The sequence below is a fragment of the Carettochelys insculpta genome, chromosome 22, assembly GCF_033958435.1.
Source record: "Carettochelys insculpta isolate YL-2023 chromosome 22, ASM3395843v1, whole genome shotgun sequence".
Classification (NCBI taxonomy): domain Eukaryota; kingdom Metazoa; phylum Chordata; order Testudines; family Carettochelyidae; genus Carettochelys; species Carettochelys insculpta.
Genome location: NC_134158.1, coordinates 10862902 through 10887946, shown reverse-complemented (window position 1 = coordinate 10887946; position 25045 = coordinate 10862902). Strand labels below are relative to the sequence as shown.

The window sequence follows — 25045 nt, the reverse complement described above, 5'->3', positions numbered from 1 at the left end:
TGGGGGTGGTGGGGGCTCTCCCAGGCAGGTGGGGCTGGACTGTGGCCCAGGGCCGTGCTGGGGGCTGGGCTGCAGGGTGGGGGAGGTGGGGGCTCTCCCCAGGCAGGTGGGGCTGGGCTGCAGGGTGGGGGCTCTCCCCAGGCAGGGGTGCTGGGGGCTGGGCTGCAGGGTGGCGTGGTGGGGGCTCTCCCCAGGCAGGGGTGCTGGGGGCTGGGCTGCAGGGTGGGCGTGGTGGGGGCTCTCCCCAGGCAGGGGTGCTGGGGGCTGGGCTGCAGGGTGGGGGTGGGGGGGGCTCTCCCCAGGCAGGCAGAGCGGCCCCACAGCCCAGGGACAGCTCAAGCGGACGTGCCGGGAGCAGCCGCAGCCCAGGCTCCCGGACTGTGAGTGGGAGGCAGGTCACCCATGGGAGTCCCTCCCCAGCACCGCCTCCGCTCCCCGCCTCGCTCTGCCCTGATTGGCCGGGGGCCGGCAGCCTGCGAGCAGAGGTGCGAGAGGGAGACCAAAGCAGAAGTGGTGCTGGGGAGGAACTGGAGCCATGTGCAGATCCCTGGGCCCCTGATCTGCCTTCCCCTGCCATGGCGCTGCTCCCGCTGCTGCTCCTGCCCTGGGGGTGCGGGGCCCTGGCGGGTAAGTGGGGACCCCCTGTGGCCGCCCTGTGTGCTGGGGGGCAGGTGTCGTGCTGGGGCAGGGACCCTGGCTGTGGGGACGAGGGGCGGGGAGGCGAGGCCCAGTGGTGGTTAGCAGGGGGACGCCAGCTGCATATTGCTTAGGGGGCAGATTCGCTGCCTGTGGCCTGCCCCGCCTGCAGCCTCCCCTCCTGTCCCCAGGGTCTGTCTCCCTGCGGCTTCTCCAGACCCACCGTCTTCCACAACGCCAGCGCCGCGACCACGGAGGGGCTGGCCCTGCTGGGCGACCTGGAGACCCACGCCATGAGCTGCAGCGCCTGCCCCATCCGCTTCCTGCAGCCCTGGGCCCGGGAGGGGCTGACCCCCAAGCAGTGGCAGGAGCTGGAGCTGGTGATACATCGCTACCTGTTCAACTTCATCCGGCTGGTGAACAGAATAGCTCAGCAGCAGGGCCGCAGCTGTGAGTATGGAGCCGTCTGGGGGGGGGGGGGGGTCGTCCCCTGGGCTGCTGAGAACTGACACACTCATCGCAGCAGCCAAGTGTGTCCTGCCGGGACAGCCCAGCCCGACCCTGGTCCTCAGCTGCTTGGTGGCCGCAGCTGTGAGTATGGAGCCATCTGTGCTGCGCTTTAAACGAAGCACGCGAGATAGTTACCAGTCCAGAGCCTGGATCAATCTAGGGGCCACCCAGGCTGATCACAGCGGGGGAGCAGGGCCGTGGCCGTCGCCATCCGATGCTCTCGTGGGGTTGGTGGGGCCAGACGAACTCAAGGTCCCACGGCAAAGCCCCCTGCTCTTATAACCCTTTGCTGTGCCGGCCTGTGACTGGGGCGTTCCCTTTCCGACGCCCATCGTTTGCAAAACATCTCCGAAAGGCTCAGCCCGTAATCCATTGTCCTAGGGGTGCCTGCTCTGTGCTTTAGGGTCGTCCATCTGCCCCTGCGATCGCTTCTCGACCGGGGGTGCGCACCGCACTGATGGTCCTTCTCTGGCACCGTGGAGTCTGTCTTCACCCACGCTTCGCCCCTCCTGCCTTGGCCATCTGGCCCCGGGGATAACCTTCCCTCCCATCTTTATCTCGACACAGACACCAGTGTCACACCTCATCCTCCACGGTTCTTACCTGCGCTCTCAGAGAAAAGCCGAGCAAAGGTGTCACAAATCAAACACTTAAGGCTTCAGCCTTCAACATCATCCTGTGATCTTATTGACATCGACACAATACCAAACCTGTCTCTTATTTCCTAAATTCACTGAGCTCTAACGCAGGAGGCAGATATTCAGTTAAAGAACTTCATCGGTAAAATCAATAAATATTACACCTGTTACTGTGACCTTCCTCTGCTACCCTGTTAAGCTTAAAATTCAAAGTTTAAAAGAGAATAAAACTTTCAACTCCAGCATCTGAGGGGTCCCCCGGGCTGCTGAGAACTGACACACTCATTGCAGCAGCCAAGTGTGTCCTGCCAGCACAGCCCAGCCCGACCCTGGTCCTCGGCTGCTTGGAGCCGGTGCCCCCAGAGGGGAAACCCCCATGTCCCACTCTCCACCCCATGGGCAGGCGGCCAGCGCTGGGGCCAGACTGCAGCCGGAGCTCAGCTCCCTAGCAGGGATGGGGCCTGCGTGCCCTGCCCTGCTCCGGTGATGACAAGACAAAACCTGGGTCCCTGTGCAAGACGCCTTCATTTACACAGGCCTCTCTCTCAGGCAGGCGGCCCCCAGGCAGCCGGCTGGTGCACGTGCACAGCCTGGCAGAGCAGTCTTATGAATATGCACGTTCAGAGGAAGGGCACAGAGAGTTTTGTCTTCACTTCCCCACTCCTAGGAACAGTTCTACGAAGCAGAAGGGCATTTCCGTGGAACAGGGCTTAACACAACCACACAGCAAATGACTTGACAGTATTTCAAACCTCCAGCGAGAAGCCAGTTAAAAGAGGTGTCTCCACATTGCGCTTACAAGAGGCACCCAGGGCCTTGCTGGGGGAAGAGGCGATACCTCCCCTTTGGGGAGGGGTGTGATGGGGTTCAGGGGTCCCCCTGCACTGCACCCCGGCCGCTGGCAGGAGTGACTCTCGCTCAGCAGGTACAACAGGAGGTTTATTAGGCAACAGATGCCCAGTTTCTCACAGAAGCGTCAGCGCAGCAGCCAGAGACAGTCCTTCCAACCCGTCCTGGGGAGAAGACCCCGAGGGGGGCCCCTCTGGGGTGCAGCTTTCCCCCTCCTCAGGCTGGCTCCTTCCAGCTCCTCTTCCCCCAGCCTCTAACTGCCGCCCCCGATTCAAACCCAGCTCGGCTCCTCCCTCCTCCCTGCTCAGGGCAGAGGTGTTACCTGCCAGGTGTAGCCCCAGGGTCATCCTTAGCCACTGGGAGCTGCTCTGCTTGTCTCCCACACCCAGCCTGACTCACACATGCACCCCCCCCCCCGCTCCATCACAAGGGGCAGAAGAAAAGCCATCAGCGCGTGCTCGGCACACGGGTGAGCAGCCGGAGCCAGCAGTCCTGTAGCGCGGCCAGGCCCACTCTCAGAGCCCCTCCCAGAGTCGCTTGTCAGCCTGAGGTGCCCGGGCCCGGCTCTTCGCTGTGTGGACACAGACCAAGGCCTCGCCTGAGCCCGTGCGCCAGCAGTTGTGCTAGTTCCCAGTCTGCCCCTCGCTGTCCCTTAGTCGGCCGAGGCTGGGTCGGGACCAGGCTCCTCTCAGCCCGGGCAGAGGTCCCAGGGAAGCGGCCGACCCACCCAAAGGCTGTGGCAGAGCAGCCCCCTTCTGAGAGAGGTTTCCTGCCTTGGGACCGGTGGGCTTTGCTCCCCTTGGAGCGCGCGTCTGCCCTCCAGGTTCCTCTGCCGCTCACCTCTTGTCGCAGCCCGCTGGTGCTGACGGCTGACGCCCAGCTTCCTTCTCCCACCCGCCTCCCTCGGGCGTCCATTGCTCGCGCACGCAGCAGCCTGCAGCGCTTTGGTAGCACAGAGGCCAGGTCAGCAGCTGGACAGGAGAGCTGGTTTAACTCCTCGGCGTCTGAGTTCAGCCCCCGAGCCAGCTGCACTCGACCGCTCAGCCAGGCTCTGTGCTCCCCAGACCCCTTTGTGATCCAGGGCTCCTTCGGCTGTGAGCTGCACCCCAACGGCACCTCCCGGGCTTCTACGATGCCGGGGTGAATGGCGAGGACTTCCTCAGCTTTCACGTGGGCAGGGGCGCCTGGGTGGCGTGCGTGCAGGACGAGGGGGCACTCTACTGCCAGCACCGGCTCAACCAGGACAAGGGCACAATCAGCACGATCCAGGCGCTCCTGGGCACAACCTGCGTCAGCGAGATCAAGAGCTTCCTCCAGCACGGGAACGAGTCTCTGGACAGGCAGGGTGAGGCTGCGGGTCGCTCGCTGCCAAGCACCACCTCGGCCGGGGGTCGGGATTCGCTTCTGAGAGCAGCCACCTCTGGGGTGGGACACGGGGGCCTGTCAGTGCAGGGATCCATCACCCCCTGCTGAGAGCAGCCACCTCTGGGGTGGGACACGGGGGCCTGTCAGTGCAGGGATCCTGCGCCCCTGCTGAGAGCAGCCACCTCTGGGGTGGGACACGGGGGCCTGTCAGTGCAGGGATCCATCACCCCCTGCTGAGAGCAGCCACCTCTGGGGTGGGGCAGGGGCCCTGTCAGTGCAGGGATCCATCACCCCCTGCTGAGAGCAGCCGCCTCTGGGGTGGGGCAGGGGCCTGTCAGTGCAGGGATCCCTCCCCCCGGTGCTGAGCCCCTCTGGGGGTGGGGACGATGGGTACAGGACCCCAGGGTAGCTGTGCAAATGCAGCTGTGGCTGGGGTGGCGCGCGGCAGCCGTTCCCAGCCATACAGCACAGCACAGGGAGCGAAGGGGGATCCCCTGGCTGTCGGTGCCCAGGGGGTAGAACCGGGCTCCGGCCAGGGCAGCAGAGGCCAGGCCTGCCCCCGGCAGTGGAGCTGGGCTGGGCTAGGGAGCCCCTGAGGCTCAGGCTGAGCCGGCCCCTCTCCCCGTCTCAGAGCGGCCGGTGGCCGTGGTGTTCGCCCGAGCGCCTCCCCCCGCCGATCCCCTGGTGCTGTTCCTGCTGGTTTGCCGGGTCAGCGGGTTCTACCCCCGGCCCATCCGCGTGGCCTGGCTGCAGACGGGGAGGAGGTGGGGCCGGGCCGGCGGCTGGACTCCAGCGGGATCCTGCCCAACGCCGACCAGAACCTACCAGCTGCGCAGCTCCCTGGCCGTGGGGCCGGGCGCCGGGCACCGCTACGCTGCCGGGTGCAGCACAGCAGCCTGGGGCCCCGCGGCCTCCTGATCCCCTGGGGTAGGTGCATGGCCCTGGGCAGGGGCTTTCCTGCCCTCCTGAGTGGGGCAGGGGTGGGCAGAGCACCGGGATGGGGCGCTGGAGGCAGAGGGGGCAGGGGTGGGCGGAGCACCGGGATGGGGCGCTGGGAGGCAGAGGGGGCAGGGGCGGGTGGGGGCACCGGGATGGGGGCGCTGGGAGGCAGAGGGGGCAGGGGCGGGTGGGGCACCGGGATGGGGGCGCTGGGAGGCAGAGGGGGCAGGGGCGGGTGGGGGCACCGGGATGGGGGCGCTGGGAGGCAGAGGGGGCAGGGGCGGGTGGGGGCACCGGGATGGGGCGCCGGGAGGCAGAGGGATGGGCCAGGGGGGACAGGATGGGGGAGCTGAGTGGGGCGGGACTGGAGACAGGATCAGGGAGTGGAACTGAAGCAGGTGGAGACTGAGGGGGTGGAATGTGGGCTGAACGGTGGGGCTGGGGGAGCTGAGGGCAGCTGGTTGGGGTGGGGGAGTGGGAGGCTGGGGGCAGTGGGTCGGGGCGGGGAGCAGGGGGCTGGGGGCAGGTCTGAGGCAGGGGGTCAGGGCGGGGTCAGGGCTGAGGGCAGGGGGTCGGGGCGGGGAGCAGAGGGCTGGGGGCTGGGGACAGGGGGTCGGGGCGGGAGCAGGGCGCTGGGGGGCAGGGCTGGGGGCAGTGGGTCGGGGCGGGGAGCAGAGGGCTGGGGGCTGGGGGCAGTGGGTCGGGGCGGGGAGCAGAGGGCTGGGGGGCTGGGGGCAGGGGGTCGGGGCGGGAGCAGAGGGCTGGGGGGCTGGGGGCAGGGGGTCGGGGCGGGGAGCAGGGCGCTGGGGGCTGAGGGCAGTGGGTCGGGGCGGGGAGCAGAGGGCTGGGGGCTGGGGGGCTGGGGGCAGGGGGTCGGGCGGGGAGCAGGGCGCTGGGGGGGCTGGGGGGCAGGGGGTCGGGCGGGGAGCAGGGCGCTGGGGGGCTGAGGGCAGGGGGTCGGGGCGGGGAGCAGGGGGCTGGGGGCAGGGCTGAGGGCAGGGGGTCAGGGCGGGGGCAGGGCTGAGGGCAGGGGGTTGGGGTGGGGAGCAGGGTGTTGGGGGGCTGAGGGCAGTGGGTCGGGGTGGGGAGCAGGGTGTTGGGGGGCTGAGGGCAGTGGGTCGGGGCGGGGAGCAGAGGGCTGGGGGCAGGGCTGAGGGCAGGGGGTCAGGGCGGGGGCAGGGCTGAGGGCAGGGGGTTGGGGTGGGGAGCAGGGGGGCTGGGGGGCTGGGGGCAGTGGGTCGGGGCGGGGAGCAGGGGGCTGGGGGCAGGTGTCTGAGGGCAGGGGGTCAGGGCGGGGTCAGGTCTGAGGGCAGGGGGTCAGGGCGGGGTCAGGGCTAGGGGGCAGTGGGTCGGGGGGGGAGCAGGGCGCTGGGGGGCTGAGGGCAGTGGGTTGGCGTGGGGGCAGGGCTGGGGGCAGTGGGTCGGGGGCGGGAGAGGGGGCTGGGGGCTGGGGGGCTGGGGGCAGGGGGTCGGGGGGGGAGCAGGGCGCTGGGGGCTGAGGGCAGTGGGTCGGGGTGGGGGAGCAGAGGGCTGGGGGCTGGGGGGCTGGGGGCAGGGGGTTGGGGCGGGGAGCAGGGCGCTGGGGGCTGAGGCAGTGGGTCGGGGTGGGGGCAGGGGGTTGGGGTGGTGGAGCAGGGAGCTGGGGGGCTGAGGGCAGTGGGTCGGCGTGGGGGCATGGCTGGGGGCAGTGGGTCGGGGTGGGGGAGCAGGGCGCTGGGGGCTGAGGGGCAGTGGGTCGGGGTGGGGGAGCAGGGCGCTGGGGGCTGGGGGCAGGGGTTGGCGTGGGGGCAGGGCTGGGGGCAGTGGGTCGGGGCGGGGAGCAGAGGGCTGGGGGCTGGCGGGCTGGGGGCAGTGGGTCGGGGCGGGGAGCAGAGGGCTCGGGGGCTGGGGCAGTGGGTCGGGGCGGGGAGCAGAGGGCTGGGGGCTGGCGGCTGGGGGCAGTGGGTCGGGGCGGAGAGCAGGGCGCTGGGGGCTGGAGGAGCTGAGGGCAGCTGGTTGGGGTGGGGGAGTGGGAGGCTGGGGGCAGTGGGTCGGGGCGGGGAGCAGGGGGCTGGGGGCAGGGCTGAGGGCAGGGGGTCAGGGCGGGGGCAGGGCTGAGGGCAGGGGTTGGGGTGGGAGCAGGGGGCTGGGGGGCTGGGGCAGTGGGTCGGGGCGGGGAGCAGGGGGCTGGGGGCAGGTCTGAGGGCAGGGGTCAGGGCGGGGTCAGGGCTGAGGGCAGGGGGTCGGGCGGGGTCAGGGCTGAGGGCAGGGGGGTCGGGGGGGGAGCAGGGCACTGGGGGGCTGGAGGAGCTGGGCCCATACCGCGCCCCAGTTCCAGCACAGCCCCCGTGCGTTGCAGAGCACAGCAGGCGCTGGGGCCCCGGCCTGGCCGTGGGCATCACCCTGGGGCTCTGGCCGTAGCCGCCCTGGCCGCGGTGCTCGTGCGGTGCAGACGCAGGTGAGTCTCTCCCGCCCGGGGGTGGGGGTGGGGGTGGGGGTGGGGCTGCGGCCCCCCATAACTGACCCTGCTGCTCTCTGCTTGCAGGGGCTACCGGGACGTCGGACCGGGGCAGTCCAGGCCCTGAGGGGCGGTGCTGGCCCCGGTGTGGGGAGCTGCCCCTCTGCCGGGGACATGGAGCTCGGGGCTGAGCACCCTGAGGGCCGTTCCGCATCGGGGCGCTGGGAGATCGGGTGGGATCTCTGCCTCCGGGGACATTCGGGGCACATTAGTGCCTGGGGGCCACTGTGAGTCAGTGGGACCCTGGAGCTGCTTGGAGCCAGGCCTGGCCTGGACTGTGGGGAGCTGCCCAGCTGCCGGGGGCGGGCCTGGCCGCGCACACAAAGGGTCGGGGTGGGGACGCTGGGGCTGAGCTGGGGGCCCAGAAAGCAAGCGGCTTGGCCTGGGGGGCGCTGGGGAGGGCGGTGGTTCCATACGGCTGGGCTGGGCTGAGCTCAGCGCCACTCCGGAGCTGGGGCTGGGGGACGCCAGGCTCCCTGGGCAGGCCTGGGCCCCACGGCCCTGCAGGAAGCAGCCTTGAGACCAGTGCTGGCTGTGGAGGGCCGGTGGTTAGGGTGGGCTGGGGGGCAGCGCTGCAGCTGGACTCCTGGGTTCTGCCCCGGTCCCTGCGTGGGGAGCTGAGGTCCTGGAATAAAAGCTGCTGGTACAAACCGCCCCGAGGAGGCAAGTGCGTCCGTGTGGCACAGCTCTGCCCTCGGCTGCTGCGAGGGTCCTGGCACCCCAGAGCTCCTGCCCCTTCCCCCTGGCACGCGCGGCTCCCGGGTGAGCGAGGGAGCCTGGGGCTGGGAGAGCTGGTCTGTGGGCCTGAGGGACCCGACCGCTGCCCAGGCGCCGCCCCAGTTCTGCGCTCCTGGGCTGGACAAGGTGCTGGCTGAGCGGGGCGCAGGCTCCTGCCGGCCGCGGGGTCTGAGGGGCGGGAGCCCTGCAGGGAGAGGGGGCAGAAATCAGCCGGCTGTGGGGCTGATGGGCTGGGAGCCCGAGGCCCCCTCTGCCCCACTGGGCCTTGCAGCCCCCATGCCCTGCTCGGTGCTGGTGGGGTAACTGCCTGCGGCTGCTCTCACCCGGCCTTTCCCCCACCTTTCTAGCTCTTCTCTGAGCCCCGCCAGGTCCCCCTGCAGGACAGGCCCCCAATGGGAGCCAGAGCCAAAGGCAGGGGTGACCCCACGGCCGAGTCCCCCGTCCTGCTCACTGCCCCGGTTGTGCTCGCCCTGCCTGCCGCACAGGGCTCCCGGCCGGCCTGGCCTCGTCTCTCCTGGCCTCACCTCTCCTGGCCTGGCCTGGTCTGGCCTGGCCTCACCTCTCCTGGCCTCGCCTCTCCCGGCCTCACCTCTCCTGGCCTCGCCTCGCCTGGCCTCTCCCCTCTTCTCCTCTCCTCTCCTGGCCTCCCCTCTCCTCTCCAGCAGACTCGGGCCCAGGGTCCTTTGTTGACACCTCTTGCCTAGGAGCCGGGACAGGGGCAGGAGAAGGGGCCTGCCTGGGGCGCTTGGAACGGGGGAGTGGGGCTGGCTGGGGAGGGAGGAGGCCAGGGCCCGGCTCGGGGACCCCTCTGGGCCCCTCTCCCCACCATGGGTTGTATTGAGGGTGCCTCTCCGTAGCCCACAGCCCTGCTGCACCGGGCCCAGCCGGAGGTGCCGCGTGCCCCATGCGCCGGAGCCTGCCCGACCCCTCTCCCCGCCCATCTGCTGGGGAGCTCCTCGTCCTTGTCCTGCAGGTGGTGCAGCCGCTGGCGGGCGTCTGCCATCCCCAGCCGGCCCCCCCGCCGCCAGCGCCGCCCGGCTGTTCCCACGGAACTGGGGCTCGCCAGCGCCCCTGGGAAAACCTCTGCGGCCGGCGGTGGCGTCTGCGCTGGAGCCCCGGCGGGACGGCTGTAGCACCACATGCGCCGAGTGCAGCCCGGCTGAGCCCCCCGGCGTGGGAACGCGGCTCCCTTCAACCACAGGCCCTCGCCGCACTGGCTGCAGCTGCACGAGCACCCACGCAGCTGGGCTGGGCTCTCTCGGGCTCCTTCCCCTCTCCCGGCGCGGCCCCCGTGGGGCCAGGAGCAGAAGAGGCCCAGGCTGGGGGCAGCACCCCCATAGCTCGCGGACAGGCCTGGCCTTCCAGGGCCGCCCCTCCCTCCCTTCGCGGCTGGCGGGCCCAGCCCCACGCCAGGCAGGCACCAGCCGCCACCGCCCTGGAAGGATGGCCTGCCAGCCACTGCCCGCGGCACAGCCCCCGTGCCGGCCCCTCGCAGAGCCATGCGTCCGGCCCGGGTGGCACAGGGGTTCCCGCCGCGCGCCCAGCCTGGGCCTGGCTGGAGAGGGAGCCCGGCTCTGCCCCACCCCACTCAGAAGCAGTGGGTCCGGCCCAGCAAAGCACATCACCCCCTAATGGAAGTGTCAGGGTTTAAGGTGGGCCAGGCTGGGCTGGTGGGGGAGGGGTTGTGATGCTACAGGTGCACCAACCCGCCCCCCCCCAGCCCCCCGCCCCCAGCCAGGCTGTGCTGTGGCCCTGCTGCTACACAACCCCGTTCTCTCTGGTGGCTGGGAGGTGCGTCGGGTGGGGGGCAGGGCCTGGGGTCCCCCCACACTGTAACAACGTGGGCGTGTGCACGTGTTGATGTGGTATGTGTGGGTGTGTTCACACGTGTGTGGATGTGAAGAGCGTGGGGGGTGTGCACACAAGTGCATGTGCACGTGTTGGTGTGGTATTTGTGGGTGTGTTCACACGTGTGTGGATGTGAAGAGCATGGGGTGTGTGCGCACAAGTGCATGTGCACGTGTTGATGTGGTATGTGTGGGTGTGTTCACACGTGTGTGGATGTGAAGAGCGTGGGGGGGTGCGCACAAGTGCATGTGCACGTGTTGGTGTGGTATGTGTGGGTGTGTTCACACGTGTGTGGATGTGAAGAGCATGGGGGGTGCGCACAAGTGCATGTGCACGTGTTGGTGTGGGTGTGTTCACACGTGTGTGGATGTGAAGAGCATGGGGGGGTGTGCACAAGTGCATGTCCACGTGTTGATGTGGTATGTGTGGGTGTGTTCACACGTGTGTGGATGTGAAGAGCATGGGGGGGTGTGCGCACAAGTGCATGTGCATGTGTTGATGTGGGTGTGTTCACACGTGTGAATGTGAAGAGCGTGTGTGTGCATGTGCGCACAAGTGCATGTGCACGTGTTGATGTCGTATGTGTGGGTGTGTTCACACGTGTGTGGACGTGAAGAGTGGGGGGTGCACACAAGTGTATGTGTGCATGTGTCATGCAGGGCAGTGTGTGCACAGGTGTGTGTGGACGTGAAGAGCGTGCACGTGTGCGTGTGCACAAGTGCGTTTGCGCACAAGTGTGTGTGCAGAGTTGTGCGTGCACACGGGTTTGCATTCCCTCTGTCTTCCCAGGGCTGTGTGACACCCGCGTTGTGCAGCCGGGGCAGAGCTGGGCTTACCCCCCTCCCCCCGCTGCACTTCCCCTGCTCAGGATTGGGCTCAGAATCGGGGCCAGCAGGGGAGGGCCTGGGGGGTGGGATGGGGTTGGCCCTCCTGGGTCAGCTCCAACCTGCTCACCCACAGGCACCTACACACGGGCCAGCGGCCCTACCCCTGCGCCAAGTGCGAGCACCGCTTCCCCACAGCTCCCACCTGGCACTGGGAGGGCAATGGGGGCTGGTGGTTAGAGCAGGGGCTGAGAGCCAGGACTCCTGGGTTCTCCCTGGCGCTGGGAGGGCAGTGGGGGCTGGTGGTCAGAGCAGGGCTGGGAGCCAGGACTCCTGGGTTCTCCCTGGCGCTGGGAGGGCAGTGGGGGCTGGTGGTTAGAGCAGGGGCTGGGAGCCAGGACTCCTGGGTTCTCCCCGGAGCTGGGAGGGCAGTGGGGGCTGGTGGTTAGAGCAGGGGCTGGGAGCCAGGACTCCTGGGTTCTCCCTGGTGCTGGGAGGGCAGTGGGGGCTGGTGGTTAGAGCAGGGGCTGGGAGCCAGGACTCCTGGGTTCTCCCTGGTGCTGGGAGGGCAGTGGGGGCTGGTGGTCAGAGCAGGGGCTGGGAGCCAGGACTCCTGGGTTCTCCCCGGAGCTGGGAGGGCAGTGGGGGCTGGTGGTCAGAGCAGGGGCTGGGAGCCAGGACTCCTGGGTTCTCCCTGGCTCGGAGAGGGGCTCTCATAGGCAGAACATGGTCCAGGTGGCAGGTGCCTTCTCCACTGGGGTGTCTTGGCCTCTCTCGGCCCATAGAGGGCGCCCCGGGCCTTGGAACGGCGCTGGGGCCTGGGAACCCCCAGCCAGGCCTGGGAAGGCAGGACCAGCTCCCGGTGCCCCTAAAAATGCCTGACCCCCCCTCAAGCCCTGCCGGTGCCCCCCTGCCCCCCCCAGTCCTGCCGGTGCCCCTTGCTCCTGTCCCCCAGCCCTGCCAGTCCCCCCCACTCCCACCCGCAGCCCCTACCCCCCCAGCCCTGCCGGTGCCCCCCTGCCCCCCCCAGCCCTGCCAGTGCCCCTTGCTCCTGTCCCCCAGCCCTGCCGGTGCCCACCTACCACCCTGCAGCCCCTGCCCCCCCCCAGCCCTGCCGGTGCCCCCCTGCCCCCCCCAGTCCTGCCGGTGCCCCTTGCTCCTGTCCCCCAGCCCTGCCAGTCCCCCCAACTCCCACCTGCAGCCCCTGCCCCCCAGCCCTGCCGGTGCCCACCTACCACCCTGCAGCCCCTGCCCCCCCAGCCCTGCCGGTGCCCCTAATAATTCCTGCCTCCCCCCAGCCCTTGTTAAGAACGGGGCAGGGCCAGGCTGGCTCAGGGGTGGGGTGTTAAGAACGGGGCAGGGCCAGGCTGGCTCAGGGGGTGGGGTGTTAAGAACGGGGCAGGGCCAGGCTGGCTCAGGGGTGGGGTGTTAAGAACGGGGCAGGGCCAGGCTGGCTCAGGGGGTGGGGTGTTAAGAACGGGGCAGGGCCAGGCTGGCTCAGGGGTGGGGTGTTAAGAATGGGGCAGGGCCAGGCTGGCTCAGGGGGTGGGGTGTTAAGAACGGGGCAGGGCCAGGCTGGCTCAGGGGGGCAGCAGAGACTGGGGCAGGGCCAGGCTGGCTCAGGGGTGGGGTGTTAAGAACGAGGCAGGGCCAGGCTGGCTCAGGGGGTGGGGTGTTAAGAACGGGGCAGCGCCAGGCTGGCTCAGGGGGTGGGGTGTTAAGAACGGGGCAGGGCCAGGCTGGCTCAGGGGGTGGGGTGTTAAGAACGGGGCAGCGCCAGGCTGGCTCAGGGGGTGGGGTGTTAAGAACGGGGCAGGGCCAGGCTGGCTCAGGGGGGCAGCAGAGACTGGGGCAGGGCCAGGCTGGCTCAGGGGGTGGGGTGTTAAGAACGGGGCAGCGCCAGGCTGGCTCAGGGGGTGGGGTGTTAAGAACGGGGCAGCGCCAGGCTGGCTCAGGGGTGGGGTGTTAAGAACGGGGCAGGGCCAGGCTGGCTCAGGGGTGGGGTGTTAAGAACGGGGCAGGGCCAGGCTGGCTCAGGGGTGGGGTGTTAAGAACGGGGCAGCGCCAGGCTGGCTCAGGGGGTGGGGTGTTAAGAACGGGGCAGCGCCAGGCTGGCTCAGGGGGTGGGGTGTTAAGAACGGGGCAGCGCCAGGCTGGCTCAGGGGTGGGGTGTTAAGAACGAGGCAGGGCCAGGCTGGCTCAGGGGTGGGGTGTTAAGAACGGGGCAGGGCCAGGCTGGCTCAGGGGGTGGGGTGTTAAGAACGGGGCAGGGCCAGGCTGGCTCAGGGGGTGGGGTGTTAAGAACGGGGCAGCGCCAGGCTGGCTCAGGGGTGGGGTGTTAAGAACGGGGCAGGGCCAGGCTGGCTCAGGGGGTGGGGTGTTAAGAACGGGGCAGCGCCAGGCTGGCTCAAGGGGGTGGGGTGTTAAGAACGGGGCAGCGCCAGGCTGGCTCAGGGGTGGGGTGTTAAGAACGGGGCAGGGCCAGGCTGGCTCAGGGGGTGGGGTGTTAAGAACGGGGCAGGGCCAGGCTGGCTCAAGGGGGCAGCAGGGCACAGGACAGGGAGACAATGAGAAACGATTCTTTATTGTCCATATTGCAGGTCTGCCCCGGGCGCTCGGTGCTGTACATCCAGTGGGGCCAGGGCAGCGCCCTCCGACCTCACCTCCTCCACCGCTTCCCTTCCTGCCCCGTCCGGAGTGGGGCGCAGGAGCAGAACTGGGCAGCAATCAGAGCCCCAGCTCCCTGTCCGGGTCCCTCCTAGTGCCACCTCCAGCCCCGGGCATGACCTGCTCTGGCTGCTCGGAACCCAGGCGTCCGGGTGGGAAATCTGGCCTGTGGGGGGAGAGAAGAGCTGGGGGGGACGTGGAAATGTTGGCAAAGGGCTTGGCTGGGTATGGCGGGTCCCCAAGACAGAGCCCACGGCGGGGCAGGTGTGCGGTGCACGGGGTGGCTGATGGCGGGGAGGGCCTGATGTGACCATGCAGGGGGATCTCTGCCTTGATCAGAAACCCGCTGGTGTGGAGCTGGCTGTGGTGAGCGGTTGGGGGCTGGGGGAGCCGAGGGGCTGTGATGGGGACAGGGGGTGGGGGGGCAGAGGTGGCAGTGGGGGGTAAGGTGGGGGGACTGTGAGGGGGGGCACTTACCTGACCCACTGGATCAGCTGCCTTCAGGCTCCTCATTCTCTGGCAGAGAGGGCAGAAGTTAGCCAGTGCCCCGGCAAGGGGGCAGGGAGGGGGGCAGGCCAGCAGAGCCCGGGGTGGGGGGCACACGGGTCTCTCACCTGTGATCAGGTCCAGCCTGGAGCACCTGAGTGGGCGGCGAGCTGCAGGACACAAGGAGCGTGGGGTGTGATGAGCTGTGTCCGTTCTCAGGGAATCAGACCATGCCAGCTCGGACCGTGTCCAGCCAGGACCCACCACCCCCAGAGATGGGGGTCCCAGCCTCCACCTCCCCATAATGCGAGGCCACCGTCCCTAAGAGCAGCCGCCCCCAGGCCCTGCTGGAGGCTGAAGTCAGATCCCCCCTTCTCTGCCGCCCACTCAATAACCTCTTACCTCGCCTCCCCCACAGCAGCAGCGCCCCGGCACCGGCCAGGCCTCCCAGCGCCCCCAGAGTTGCCCCGGCCACAACCCCGGGGGAGACGCCCTCGGCACTCGGGGTCTCGGGGGCTGGGAGAGAGCCAAGGGGAGAACGGTTAGTGGGGGGGGGCATGGGCACGGGGGGGCAGCCTGGTGGGGGAGGAGTGGAGGGGGGATGGGGTGGCCTGGTGGAGGAGGGGTGGAATGGGGGGCAGCCTGGTGGAGGAGGGGTGGAATCGGGGGAGGACGGCTTGGTGGGGGAGGGGTGGAGTGGGGGCTGGGGGAACTTGGGGGCGGGCTTAGCCAGGCACCATGGGGAGGGGAGGGGAGGGGAGGGGGTACTTTTAGTGGGGGACACGGGGGGCTCTTACCCCACAGGGCCTCCAGCGGCGCGTCCAGGTCCCCGTGGGTGGCCCGGCAGCGCACCCCCCCGGCCTGGCCCTCAGGCAGCAGCAGGCGGCTGCGGCGCTGGTAGGTCCCAGCCCCGCTGGGCAGCGCCGGCCCCACCTCTGCCTCCACCAGCACCGCCGCCCCCCGCAGCCAGGTCACCGCCACATCCGCCGTGGGGAAGCCCCCGGCCTGGCACCACAGCGCCAGCCAGCCCTGGCGCCCGGGCATTGGCCGCGACCACACCTGCACCTGGGGGGGGGCTGCGGGGCGGCAGGGTGATCAGACACGGCCTGACGTCGGGTCACCAGCCCTGCCCGGGGGTCCCCCCCTCACCTGGGATCTCCCAGACCCACAGCGGGGGTCGCCCAGCCCTGCCCGGGGTCCCCACCTCTCCTGGGATCTCCCAGCCCCACATCGGGGGTCGCCCAGCCCTGCCCGGGGTCCCCACCTCTCCTGGGATCTCCCAGCCCCACATCGGGGGTCGCCCAGCCCTGCCCGGGGGTCCCCCCCCACCTGGGATCTCCCAGCCCCACAGCGGGGATCGCCAGCCCTGCCCGGGGGTCCCCACCTCTCCTGGGATCTCCCAGCCCCACAGCGGGGGTCGCCCAGCCCTGCCCGGGGTCCTCACCTCTCCTGGGATCTCCCAGACCCACATCGGCGGTCGCCCAGCCCTGCCCAGGGGTCCCCCCCCACCTGGGATCTCCCAGACCCACATCGGGGGTCGCCAGCCCTGCCCAGGGGTCCCCCCCCACCTGGGATCTCCCAGCCCCACAGCGGGGGTCGCCCAGCCCTGCCTGGAGGTCACCCCCCACCTGGGATCTCCCAGCCCCACAGCGGGAGTCGCCCAGCCCTGCCTGGAGGTCACCCTGCCCCACATCTGGCAGTCACCCCAATCCCTCTCTGGGGGTCATCCCTTGCCCCTTCCTTGGGGGTCATCCAGCCCCAATCTGTGAGGTGACCGGACCCCCGGGCCCCCCCCCCCATACTTGCGCTGCAGACCCCTGGGCGCTCCCCCCCGTACCTGCGCTGCGGACCCCCGGGCGCCCCCCTGTACCTGCGCTGCGGACCCCCAGGTACCCCCGTACCTGAGCTGCGGACCCCCGGGCACCCCCCCTCCCCGTACCTGCGCTGCGGACCCAGGCGCGCCGGCTGCGGAGGAAACGGCCCAGCCACTCCACGCAGGTGTCCCCCAGGTAGCTGTGCAGCTGCCGGGCGAACTCGGGCTGGGCATCCCAGCGGCGCCCGGTGGCCTCGGCCCAGGGCGCAGCCGCCAGCCAGCGCCGGTTCCCGCCGTCGAACACCACGAAGTCCTCCCCGTCGTAGCCCAGCTGGTACCAGCCGCGCACCAGCCCCCCGGGCTCCAGCTCGCAGCCCAGCGACCACTGCAGCGTGTGCCGGCCTGGGACGGAGCCGGGGGTCAGCGTGGGTGGCTGGCGGCCCCAGGGGGCTGGGAGCGTGGGGCTCCGGGGACAGGGGGCCGTCATGGGAGAGGGGGAGATGGGGGTGGGGAGGAGTGGGGTGAGGCGCTCAAGGGGCACAGGTGGCTCGGGGCGGGGGGGGCTGGGCACTGGAATCCTGGGGTCCCCCGGCATGAGGGGGCAGGAGGGTGTCGTCCCCCCAGCACGCGTGAACCCTTGGAACTCCTCGCTGCAGGAGGTGGGGCCCCGGACTCCGATCAGACCCATTCATGGCGCTTGGTTGGTCGGGGGCTGCTGGCTGGGCAGGTGGACGGCAGTGAGGGGCTCCGAGTTGGGGGGCAGTGGGACACTGGGCGGGGGGCTCCAGGCCGGGGGGCAGAGTGCTGGGGGCACTGGGGAAGCTCCGGGCAGGGCACTGGTGGGGCTCCAGGCTGGGAGACAGGGCACTGGGGGAGCTCTGGGCAGAGCGTTGGGGGTCAGGTGCTGGGGGGGCTCCGGGCAGGGCGCTGGGGGTCGGGTGCTGGGGGTCTCCAGGCAGAGCGTTGGGGGTCGGGTGCTGAGGGGGCTCCGGGCAGGGCGCTGGGGGCTCCAGGGCGCGGGGGGTCGGGTGCTGGGGGCCTGCAGGCAGGGTGCAGGGGGGGCTCTGGGCAGGGCGTTGGGGGCTCCAGGGTGCTGGGGGGGCTCCGGGCAGGGCACTGGGGGTCGGGTGCTGGGGGGGCTCTGGGTAGGGCGCTGGGGGTCGGGTGCTGGGGGGGGTTCTGGGCAGGGCGCTGGGGGGGCTCCGGGCAGGGCGCTGGGGGTCGGGTGCTGGGGGGGGGGTTCTGGGCAAGGCACTGGGGGTCGGGCGCTGGGGGACTGCAGGCAGGGTGCAGGGGGGGCTCCGGGCAGGGCGCTGGGGGTCGGGTGCTGGGGGCGCTCTGGGTAGGGCGCTGGGGGTCGGGTGCTGGGGGGCTCCAGGCAGGGCGCTGGGGGTCGGGTGCTGGGGGGGGGTTCTGGGCAGGGCGCTGAGGGTCGGGCGCTGGGGGGCTCCAGGCAGGGCGCTGGGGGGGCTCCGGGCAGGGCGCTGGGGGTCGGCTGCTGGGGGGGGGTTCTGGGCAGGGCACTGAGGGTCGGGCGCTGGGGGGCTCCAGGCAGGGCGCTGGGGGGGCTCCGGGCAGGGCGCTGGGGGTCGGGCGCTGGGGGGCTCCAGGCAGGGCGCTGGGGGTCGGCTGCTGGGGGAGGGGTTCTGGGCAGGGCACTGAGGGTCGGGCGCTGGGGGGCTCCACGCAGGGCGCTGGGGGTCGGGTGCTGGGGGCGCTCCGGGCAGGGCGCTGGGGGTCGGGTGCTGGGGGCGCTCTGGGTAGGGCGCTGGGGGTCGGGTGCTGGGGGGCTCCAGGCAGGGCGCTGGGGGTCGGGTGCTGGGGGGGCTCCGGGCAGGGCGCTGGGGGTCGGGTGCTGGGGGGGCTCCGGGCAGGGCGCTGGGGGTCGGCTGCTGGGGGGGGGTTCTGGGCAGGGCACTGAGGGTCGGGCGCTGGGGGCTCCAGGGCGCCGGGGGTCGGGCACCGGGGGTCTCACCCTGGGTCTGGTTGGTTCTCTGTTTGAGGGTCTCCACGTTGCGGCGGAACCAGTCCTCCTTGGCGGCGCGTGAGGCCCCCCCCCGGCGCCAGTACTCGGGGTCCAGCCCCGCCCCCACCCAGGGCTGGGCCGGCACCTTGGCGCGGGTGGTGCGGTTGTAGCCGTCGAGGGGGGCCCCGTCCAGCAGCCCGGCCGCCCCGAACTCCAGCAGCCCCCCGGCGTCGTAGGTGCCCACGTAGTGGTAGGCCAGGCGGTGGGGCACAGCGGGGCCTGCGGCAGGAGGGGCTGAGCTCAGAGGGTCCCCACCACGCTGTGACCCCCACTGCCCCCCTGGCACTGCCCCATACAGCCCCCCAGCCTCCCACCTCCTCTGGCCCCGCCCTCACCCCCCCAGTCCAGCCCCCCACCCCCCACCTCCTCTGGCCCCGCCCCCACCGCCCCATACAGCCCCCGCCCCACCCCCTTCCTGTGTCCCCCGCCACCCGGGGTCCCCCTTGGCACAGCCCCCGGCTCCAGCCCTGGAGGGGGGTCCGGTCCGGTCCGGTCCGGTCCTTCCCCCACCCCGACCCACCTGGCTCGGCCACACCGGGGAGCGGCCCCAGCGCCAGCCACAGCAGCAGCAGGTGTTCGCGGGGTCCCATCCCCCTGCAGCGCCCAGGGACCCAGGCGTCCGGGAGCCCGGCCGGGGGGGGGTCCGGAGCGGGGTTCCGCCCAGCGGCGCCCGGAAAGTGAAAATGAAAGTGCGAGAGGCGGGGGAGGGACTTGGCGGCTGCCCGGGGCCGGGCCGGCCCTGCCCGTCTGTCTGTCTGTGTGTCCGTCCGTCCGTCCGTCCCCCGGCCCTGCCCGTCTGTCTGTCTGTCTGTATGTCCGTCCGTCCCCCGCGGCCCTGCCCGTCTGTCTGTCTGTCCGTCCGTCCCCCGGCCCTGCCCGTCTGTCTGTCTGTCTGTCTGTCCGTCCGTCCCCCGCGGCACTGCCCGTCTGTCTGTCTGTGTGTCCGTCCGTCCGTCCCCCGCGGCACTGCCCGTCTGTCTGTCTGTGTGTCCGTCCGTCCGTCCCCCGGCCCTGCCCCTCTGTCTGTCTGTCTGTCTGTCCGTCCGTCCGTCCCCCGCGGCACTGCCCGTCTGTCTGTCTGTCCGTCCGTCCCCCGCGGCACTGCCCGTCTGTCTGTCTGTGTGTCCGTCCGTCCGTCCCCCGCGGCACTGCCCGTCTGTCTGTCTGTGTGTCCGTCCGTCCGTCCCCCGGCCCTGCCCCTCTGTCTGTCTGTCTGTCTGTCCGTCCGTCCGTCCGTCCCCCGGCCCTGCCCATCTGTCTGTCCGTCCGTCCGTCCGTCCCCCGGCCCTGCCCATCTGTCTGTCTGTCTGTCTGTCCGTCCGTCCGTCCCCCGGCCCTGCCGTCTGTCTGTCTGTCTGTCTGTCCGTCCGTCCCCCGGCCCTGCCCGTCTGTCTGTCTGTCTGTCCGTCCGTCCCCCGGCCCTGCCCATCTGTCTGTCTGTCTGTCTGTCCGTCCGTCCCCCGCGGCACTGCCCATCTGTCTGTCTGTCTGTCCGTCCGTCCGTCCCCCGGCCCTGCCCATCTGTCTGTCTGTCTGTCTGTCCGCCACCGCCCGCGGCACTGCCCGTCTGTCTCTGTGTCTATCTGTCCGTCCGTCCCCCGGCCCTGCCCATCTGTCTGTCTGTCTGTCCGTCCCCCGGCCCTGCCCATCTGTCTGTCTGTCTGTCTGTCTGTCCGCCACCGCCCGCGGCACTGCCCGTCTGTCTGTCTGTTCACCCCCCCCCCCCCCCCGGCACTGCCCGTCTGTCTGTCTGTTCACGCCCCTCCCCCCCGGCACTGGCCGTCTGTCTGTCTGTCTGTCCGCCCCGCCCCCCCGGCCCTGCCCATCTGTCTGTCTGTCTGTCTGTCCGTCCGTCCCCCGGCCCTGCCCGTCTGTCTGTCTGTCTGTCCGTCCGTCCCCCGGCCCTGCCCATCTGTCTGTCTGTCTGTCTGTCCGTCCGTCCCCCGCGGCACTGCCCATCTGTCTGTCTGTCTGTCCGTCCGTCCGTCCCCCGGCCCTGCCCATCTGTCTGTCTGTCTGTCTGTCCGCCACCGCCCGCGGCACTGCCCGTCTGTCTCTGTGTCTGTCTGTCCGTCCGTCCCCCGGCCCTGCCCATCTGTCTGTCTGTCTGTCCGTCCCCCGGCCCTGCCCATCTGTCTGTCTGTCTGTCCGCCACCGCCCGCGGCACTGCCCGTCTGTCTGTCTGTTCACCCCCCCCCCCCCGGCACTGCCCGTCTGTCTGTCTGTTCACGCCCCTCCCCCCCGGCACTGGCCGTCTGTCTGTCTGTCTGTCCGCCCCGCCCCCCCGGCCCTGCCCATCTGTCTGTCTGTCTGTCTGTCCGTCCGTCCCCCGGCCCTGCCCGTCTGTCTGTCTGTCCGCCACCCCCCACGACACTGCCCGTCTGTCTGTGTGTCTGTCTGTCCGTCCATCCCCCGGCCCTGCCCATCTGTCTGTCTGTCTGTCCATCCCCCGGCCCTGCCCATCTGTCTGTCTGTCTGTCTGTCCGCCACCGCCCGCGGCACTGCCCGTCTGTCTCTGTGTCTGTCTGTCTGTCCGTCCCCCGGCCCTGCCCATCTGTCTGTCTGTCTGTCTGTCCGCCACCGCCCGCGGCACTGCCCGTCTGTCTGTGTGTCTGTCTGTCCGTCCGTCCCCCGGCCCTGCACGTCTGTCTATCTGTCCGCCCCCCGCCCCGGCACTGGCCGTCTGTCTGTCTGTCTGTCTGTCCGCCCCGCCCCCCTGGCCCTGCCCATCTGTCTGTCTGTCTGTCTGTCCGTCCGTCCCCCGGCCCTGCCCATCTGTCTGTCTGTCTGTCTGTCCGTCCGTCCCCCGCGGCACTGCCCGTCTGTCTGCCCCCCCAGCCCTGCCCGTCTGTCTGTCCGTCCGTCCCCCGGCACTGCCCGTCTGTCTATCTGTCCGCCCCCCGCCCCGGCACTGCCCGTCTGTCTGTCTGTCTGTCTGTCCGTCCCCCCCCCGGCACTGCCCGTCTGTCTGTCTGTCTGTCTGTTGGCCCCCCGCCCCGGCACTGGCCGTCTGTCTGTCTCTCTGTCCGTCCGTCCGTCCGTCCCCCCCGGCCCTGCCCGTCTCTCTGTCTGTCTGTCCGTCCGCCCCCCCGCCCCCGGCCCTGCCTGTCTGTCTGTCTGTCCGTCCCCCCGGCCCTGCGCATCTGTCTGTCTGTCCGTCCGTCCGTCCCCGGCCCTGCACGTCTGTCTGTCTGTCTGTCCGCCCCCTCCGGCCCTGCCCGTCTGTCTGCCCCCCCCCCGGCCCCGCCCATCTGTCTGTCTGTCCGTCCATCCGTCTGCCCACCCCTGCTTGTCAGTCCGTCTGTCTGTCCGCCTCCATGCGCTGTCTGTCCGCCCCGTAGTCCGGCCCCCCCCAGGCCTGCCCGGCCCTGTCTGTCCTCCCCGACAGCCTGCTCAGTGCCCCCCGCCTGCTTAGGGCTCTGCTGTGGGGAGGGGCAGCGGGGAGTGCGCCCCTAGCAGGAGGGCTGCCCCCAGGAGGTGCTGTGGGGCAGTGTGTGGGGCAGGGCTGGCCCCAGGAGGCGATGTGGGGCAGTGCGTGGGGCGGGGCTGCCCCCAGGAGGTGCTGTGGGGCAGTGCGTGGGGTGGGGGCTGCCCCCAGGAGGCGATGTGGGGCAGTGCGTGGGGCGGGGCTGGCCCCAGGAGGTGCTGTGGGGCAGTGCCGTGGGGCGGGGCTGGCCCCAGGCAGTGCTGTGGGGCAGTGCATGGGGCAGGGCTGGCCCCAGGAGGTGCCGTGGGGCAGTGTGTGGGGCAGGGCTGGCCCCAGGAGGTGCTGTGGGGCAGTGCCGTAGGGCGGGGCTGGCCCCAGGCAGTGCTGTGGGGCAGTGCATGGGGCAGGGCTGGCCCCAGGAGGTGCCGTGGGGCAGTGTGTGGGGCAGGGCTGGCCCCAGGAGGCGATGTGGGGCAGTGCGTGGGGCGGGGCTGCCCCCAGGAGGTGCTGTGGGGCAGTGTGTGGGGTGGGGGCTGCCCCCAGGAGGCGCTGTGGGGCAGTGCGTGGGGCGGGGCTGGCCCCAGGAGGCGCTGGGGGGCAGGGCTGCCCCCAGGAGGCACTGGGGGGCAGTGCGTGGGGCGGGGCTGCCCCCAGGAGGCACTGGGGGGCAGTACATGGGGCGGGGCTGCCCCCAGGCAGTGCTGTGGGGCAATGTGTGGGGCGGGGGCTGCCCCCCAGGAGGCGCTGTGGGGCAGTGCGTGGGGTGGGGTGACTCAGCAGCCGGCGGGAGCTGAGGATGAGCTCAGGGCTGGAGGCGTCAGCGGGCTGTGAACTTTTGCAGCTGGAGGAGGATGGATCCCAGATGTGGGCCGGGCCGGGCCGGGCTTGGGGGCGGGACCAGCCAGTACCCTGGCTCTCCCCCGGCTGCTCCTGCGACCCACCAGCAAGCCCCCAGACCAGACTCCTGGGTTCTCCCCGGTGCTGGGAGGGCAGTGGGGGCTGGTGGTTAGAGCAGGGGCTGGGAGCCAGGACTCCTGGGTTCTCCCTGGCACTGGGAGGGCAGTGGGGGCTGATGGTTAGTGCCTGGCAGGTGGGGGGAGTGAAGCCAGGACTCCTGGGTTCTCCCTGGTGCTGGGAGGGCAGTGGGGGCTGGTGGTTAGAGCAGGGGTGGGAGCCAGGACTCCTGGGTTCTCCCCGGCACTGGGGGGCCAGTGGGGGCTGGTGGTTAGAGCAGGAGCTGGGTGCCAGGACTCCTGGGTTCTCCCTGGCGCTGGGAGGGCAGTGGGGGCTGATGGTTAGTGCCTGGCAGGTGTGGGGAGTGGAGCCAGGACTCCTGGGCTCTCCCCGGCTCTAGGAGGGCAGTGGGGGCTGGTGGTTAGAGCAGGGGCTGGGAGCCAGGGTTCCTGGGTTCTCCCTGGCGCTAGGAGGGCAGTGGGGGCTGGTGGTTAGTGCCTGGCAGGTGGGGGGAGCAGAGCCAGGACTCCTGGGTTCTCGTGGGGTGTTAGTGCCCCTGCGCCGCCCCGCCGTCGGCTCTGGGTACGCAGGCATTGGAGGGAGCTCACGTCCGCTCCACGCCCCACATTCTTTAGCTGGGGAGGGAGAAAGAGCCAGACAGGGGGGAACCTCCGGGGCCCTTCCAGCTGCCCTGCCCTACCCATCAGCTCAGCACCTGCCAGGCCTGGCCAGACGCCCCCACCCGGGTCAGGTCCGGCACTGAGTCACGGCCCACTCAGCCGTCACCCAGCAACCGCCGCCCCACCCAGCTCCCCACAGCCCCCAAGCTAACCCGCCGGAGCCCCTCTCTCTGCCAGCCGTGGGGGACCCAGGAGTCCTGCCCCTCCCCCACCACTGCCCTGCCTGAGCTCGGGAGGAAACCCAGGAGTCCTGGCTCCCAATCCCCCCACGTCCCAGCCTTGCTGGCCAGGGAAGAACCCAGGCGTCCTAGCGGCAGAGCCCAGGCTGGGGCTTGATTCAGAGCCAGCGAGATTCTTCTGTGTCGTTAGAGGAACAACATGAAGGGAGGGAGGGAGGGAGGCCGTGGGCTGTGAGCCAAGCGTGAGTCACCCCCCCATGTCCGTCCGTCCGTCGTCCAGCGCCTGTCCGGCAGCCAGGCCTCCCGCAGGCCCCCGGCGCAGGACAGCCTGTGCTTGCAGCCTGCCCCACGGCAGCTCAGGACAGGCCCTGGTGGGAGTCAACTTCGCCCCCAGTGAGCCCTGCCCCAGGGTCTGTCGCCTCTAGGGAGCACCGCTGACCCCCCAGGGCAGGGCCTGGCTGGTCAGGGGGCAGGGAGTGGGGCAGGGCCTGGCTGTGTGGGGATCCAGGCCGGTCCCCTGACCACAGCAGCTCTGCCCCCCGTGTGCCGACGGAGGGATGGACAGACCCCCACTGACGGGGTGGGGCTCCAGCATTGCCGGGCGAGGGAGCGGTGAGCCCCAGACCCGCTCTCCTGGCCACTCCCCACAGACGGGGACGGGGGTGTCTGTGAGCCCCATGGGCCCCTCAGGCCGGAGCTCCCCCCCAAACCATGGGGGGCTGGCTGGGCCCAGACCCCACCGTTGGCCTCCACCTTCCCACAGTGCCACCACCGGGTCAGGTCCAGGCCGCCCATCACCCGGCTGCCACGTCCCCTCTGAGCCTCAGGGCTGGCCTCTGGCCTGGCTGGGCTGGTGTCCGTCTGTCCGTCCTCCGGGCTGGCCTCTGGCCTGGCTGCCCGTCCATCTGGCCCTCCGTCCACCAAGCTGCTGGGCTGGTGTCTGTCTGTCCGTCCTCCGGGCTGGCCTCTGGCCTGGCTGCCCGTCCATCTGGCCCTCCGTCCACCAAGCTGCTGGGCTGGTGTCCGTCTGTCCGTCCTCCGGGCTGGCCTCTGGCCTGGCTGCCCGTCCATCTGGCCCTCCGTCCACCAAGCTGCTGGGCTGGTGTCCGTCTGTCCGTCCTCCGGGCTGGCCTCCGGCCTGGCTGCCCGTCCATCCAGCCCTCCGTCCTCCAAGCTGCTGGACTGGTGTCCGTCTGTCCGTCCTCCGGGCTGGCCTCCGGCCTGGCTGCCCGTCCATCCGGCCCTCTGTCCTCCAAGCTGCTGGGCTGGTGTCCGTCTGTCCGTCCTCCGGGCTGGCCTCTGGCCTGTCCGTTTTTCTGTCCACCTCTCCCCTCTCCAGCTCACCTGGGCTGGCTTCTTTCCACCAGTCTTTCCGTCTGTGCTCCAACCCACCTGGGCTGGCCTCTGTCTCCCTGTCTGTCCTTCCGTCCGTCCATCCCGCTCGGGCTTCCTTCCTTCCTTCCCTTCCCCCCGTCTGTCCATTCCGCACTCCCTGGCCGGGTGTCCCACTTCCTTCCTGCCTTGGCGGCTCGGCCTGGCTTGCTGCTTGTTTTCTCCCAGTCCCGTCCCCTGGGGGTGAGCTCACCTTCTCGGCGATGACTAACCCAGGCGCCCGGCACGGCACCCCCACCCCCCGGGAGCCGCCAGTGGAAACTCTGAGCCCCCGGCCCCCGAGCCAGGAGCCGGCTACCGTCGCTCCCGCTGCCAGGGCCCCGCGCCACCCGGGTCAGCCAGCGCCTGGGTGGGACGGCCTGTTCCCAGCCTGTTTGTGCGCGCTCCCCGGCAGCGGGGACAGGGGCTGCGGGCTGGCAGGGAGGGGCACCGGCGGGGCCGGAAGGGACTGCAGGTCTGAAAGGAGGGACACCGGCAGAGGGGGGGCTGTGTGCTGGCTCGGGGGTGCCCCAGCCCCTCACGCCCCGGCCGCTCCCTCCACCCCCCGCCGGCCCGCTTGCCTCATCACTTTGCTATG

At 70.9% G+C, this 25045-nt stretch overlaps 1 protein-coding gene and 1 pseudogene across 3 annotated transcripts; one reads left to right on the top strand and one right to left on the bottom strand.

The window, feature by feature from the left end:
* The first annotated feature begins 402 nt into the window (after nucleotides 1-402).
* LOC142024700 (antigen-presenting glycoprotein CD1d-like) lies at nucleotides 403-7638 on the top strand (annotated as a pseudogene).
* Nucleotides 7639-13407: 5769 nt separating this feature from the next.
* Nucleotides 13408-24781, bottom strand: LOC142025119 (class I histocompatibility antigen, F10 alpha chain-like). 3 transcript variants are annotated; one of them, XM_075017638.1, is made up of 8 exons: nucleotides 23817-24573; nucleotides 17786-18055; nucleotides 15937-16212; nucleotides 14795-15073; nucleotides 14400-14513; nucleotides 14126-14167; nucleotides 13989-14027; nucleotides 13408-13677 (listed from the first exon to the last, which is right to left on the bottom strand). In XM_075017638.1, the coding sequence occupies exons 1-7, from the start codon at nucleotides 24556-24558 to the stop codon at nucleotides 14002-14004; spliced, it is 1749 nt and encodes a 582-aa protein (XP_074873739.1). In that variant the 5' UTR covers nucleotides 24559-24573; the 3' UTR covers nucleotides 13408-13677; nucleotides 13989-14001. The 3 variants fall into 3 exon arrangements, with proteins under 3 accessions (XP_074873739.1, XP_074873741.1, XP_074873740.1); XM_075017640.1 differs by lacking the exon at nucleotides 23817-24573 and adding an exon at nucleotides 18357-18744; XM_075017639.1 differs by lacking the exon at nucleotides 14795-15073 and having other exon boundaries at nucleotides 23817-24781.
* Between the last annotated feature and the right edge of the window lie 264 nt (nucleotides 24782-25045).

What these genes read in the sequence shown, in the direction of transcription:
- LOC142025119 (XM_075017638.1), bottom strand. Translation starts at nt 24,558, where the DNA reads ATGGACAGACGGGGGGAAGGGAAGGAAGGAAGGAAGCCCGAGCGGGAT. An exon ending in CGCCTGGGTCCGCAGCGCAG is followed by an intron (nt 15,074 to 15,936) that starts GTACGGGGAGGG and finishes GCCGCCCCGCAG; the next exon opens with CCCCCCCCCAGGTGCAGGTG. An exon ending in GCTGCTGTGGGGGAGGCGAG is followed by an intron (nt 14,168 to 14,399) that starts GTAAGAGGTTAT and finishes TGTGTCCTGCAG; the next exon opens with CTCGCCGCCCACTCAGGTGC.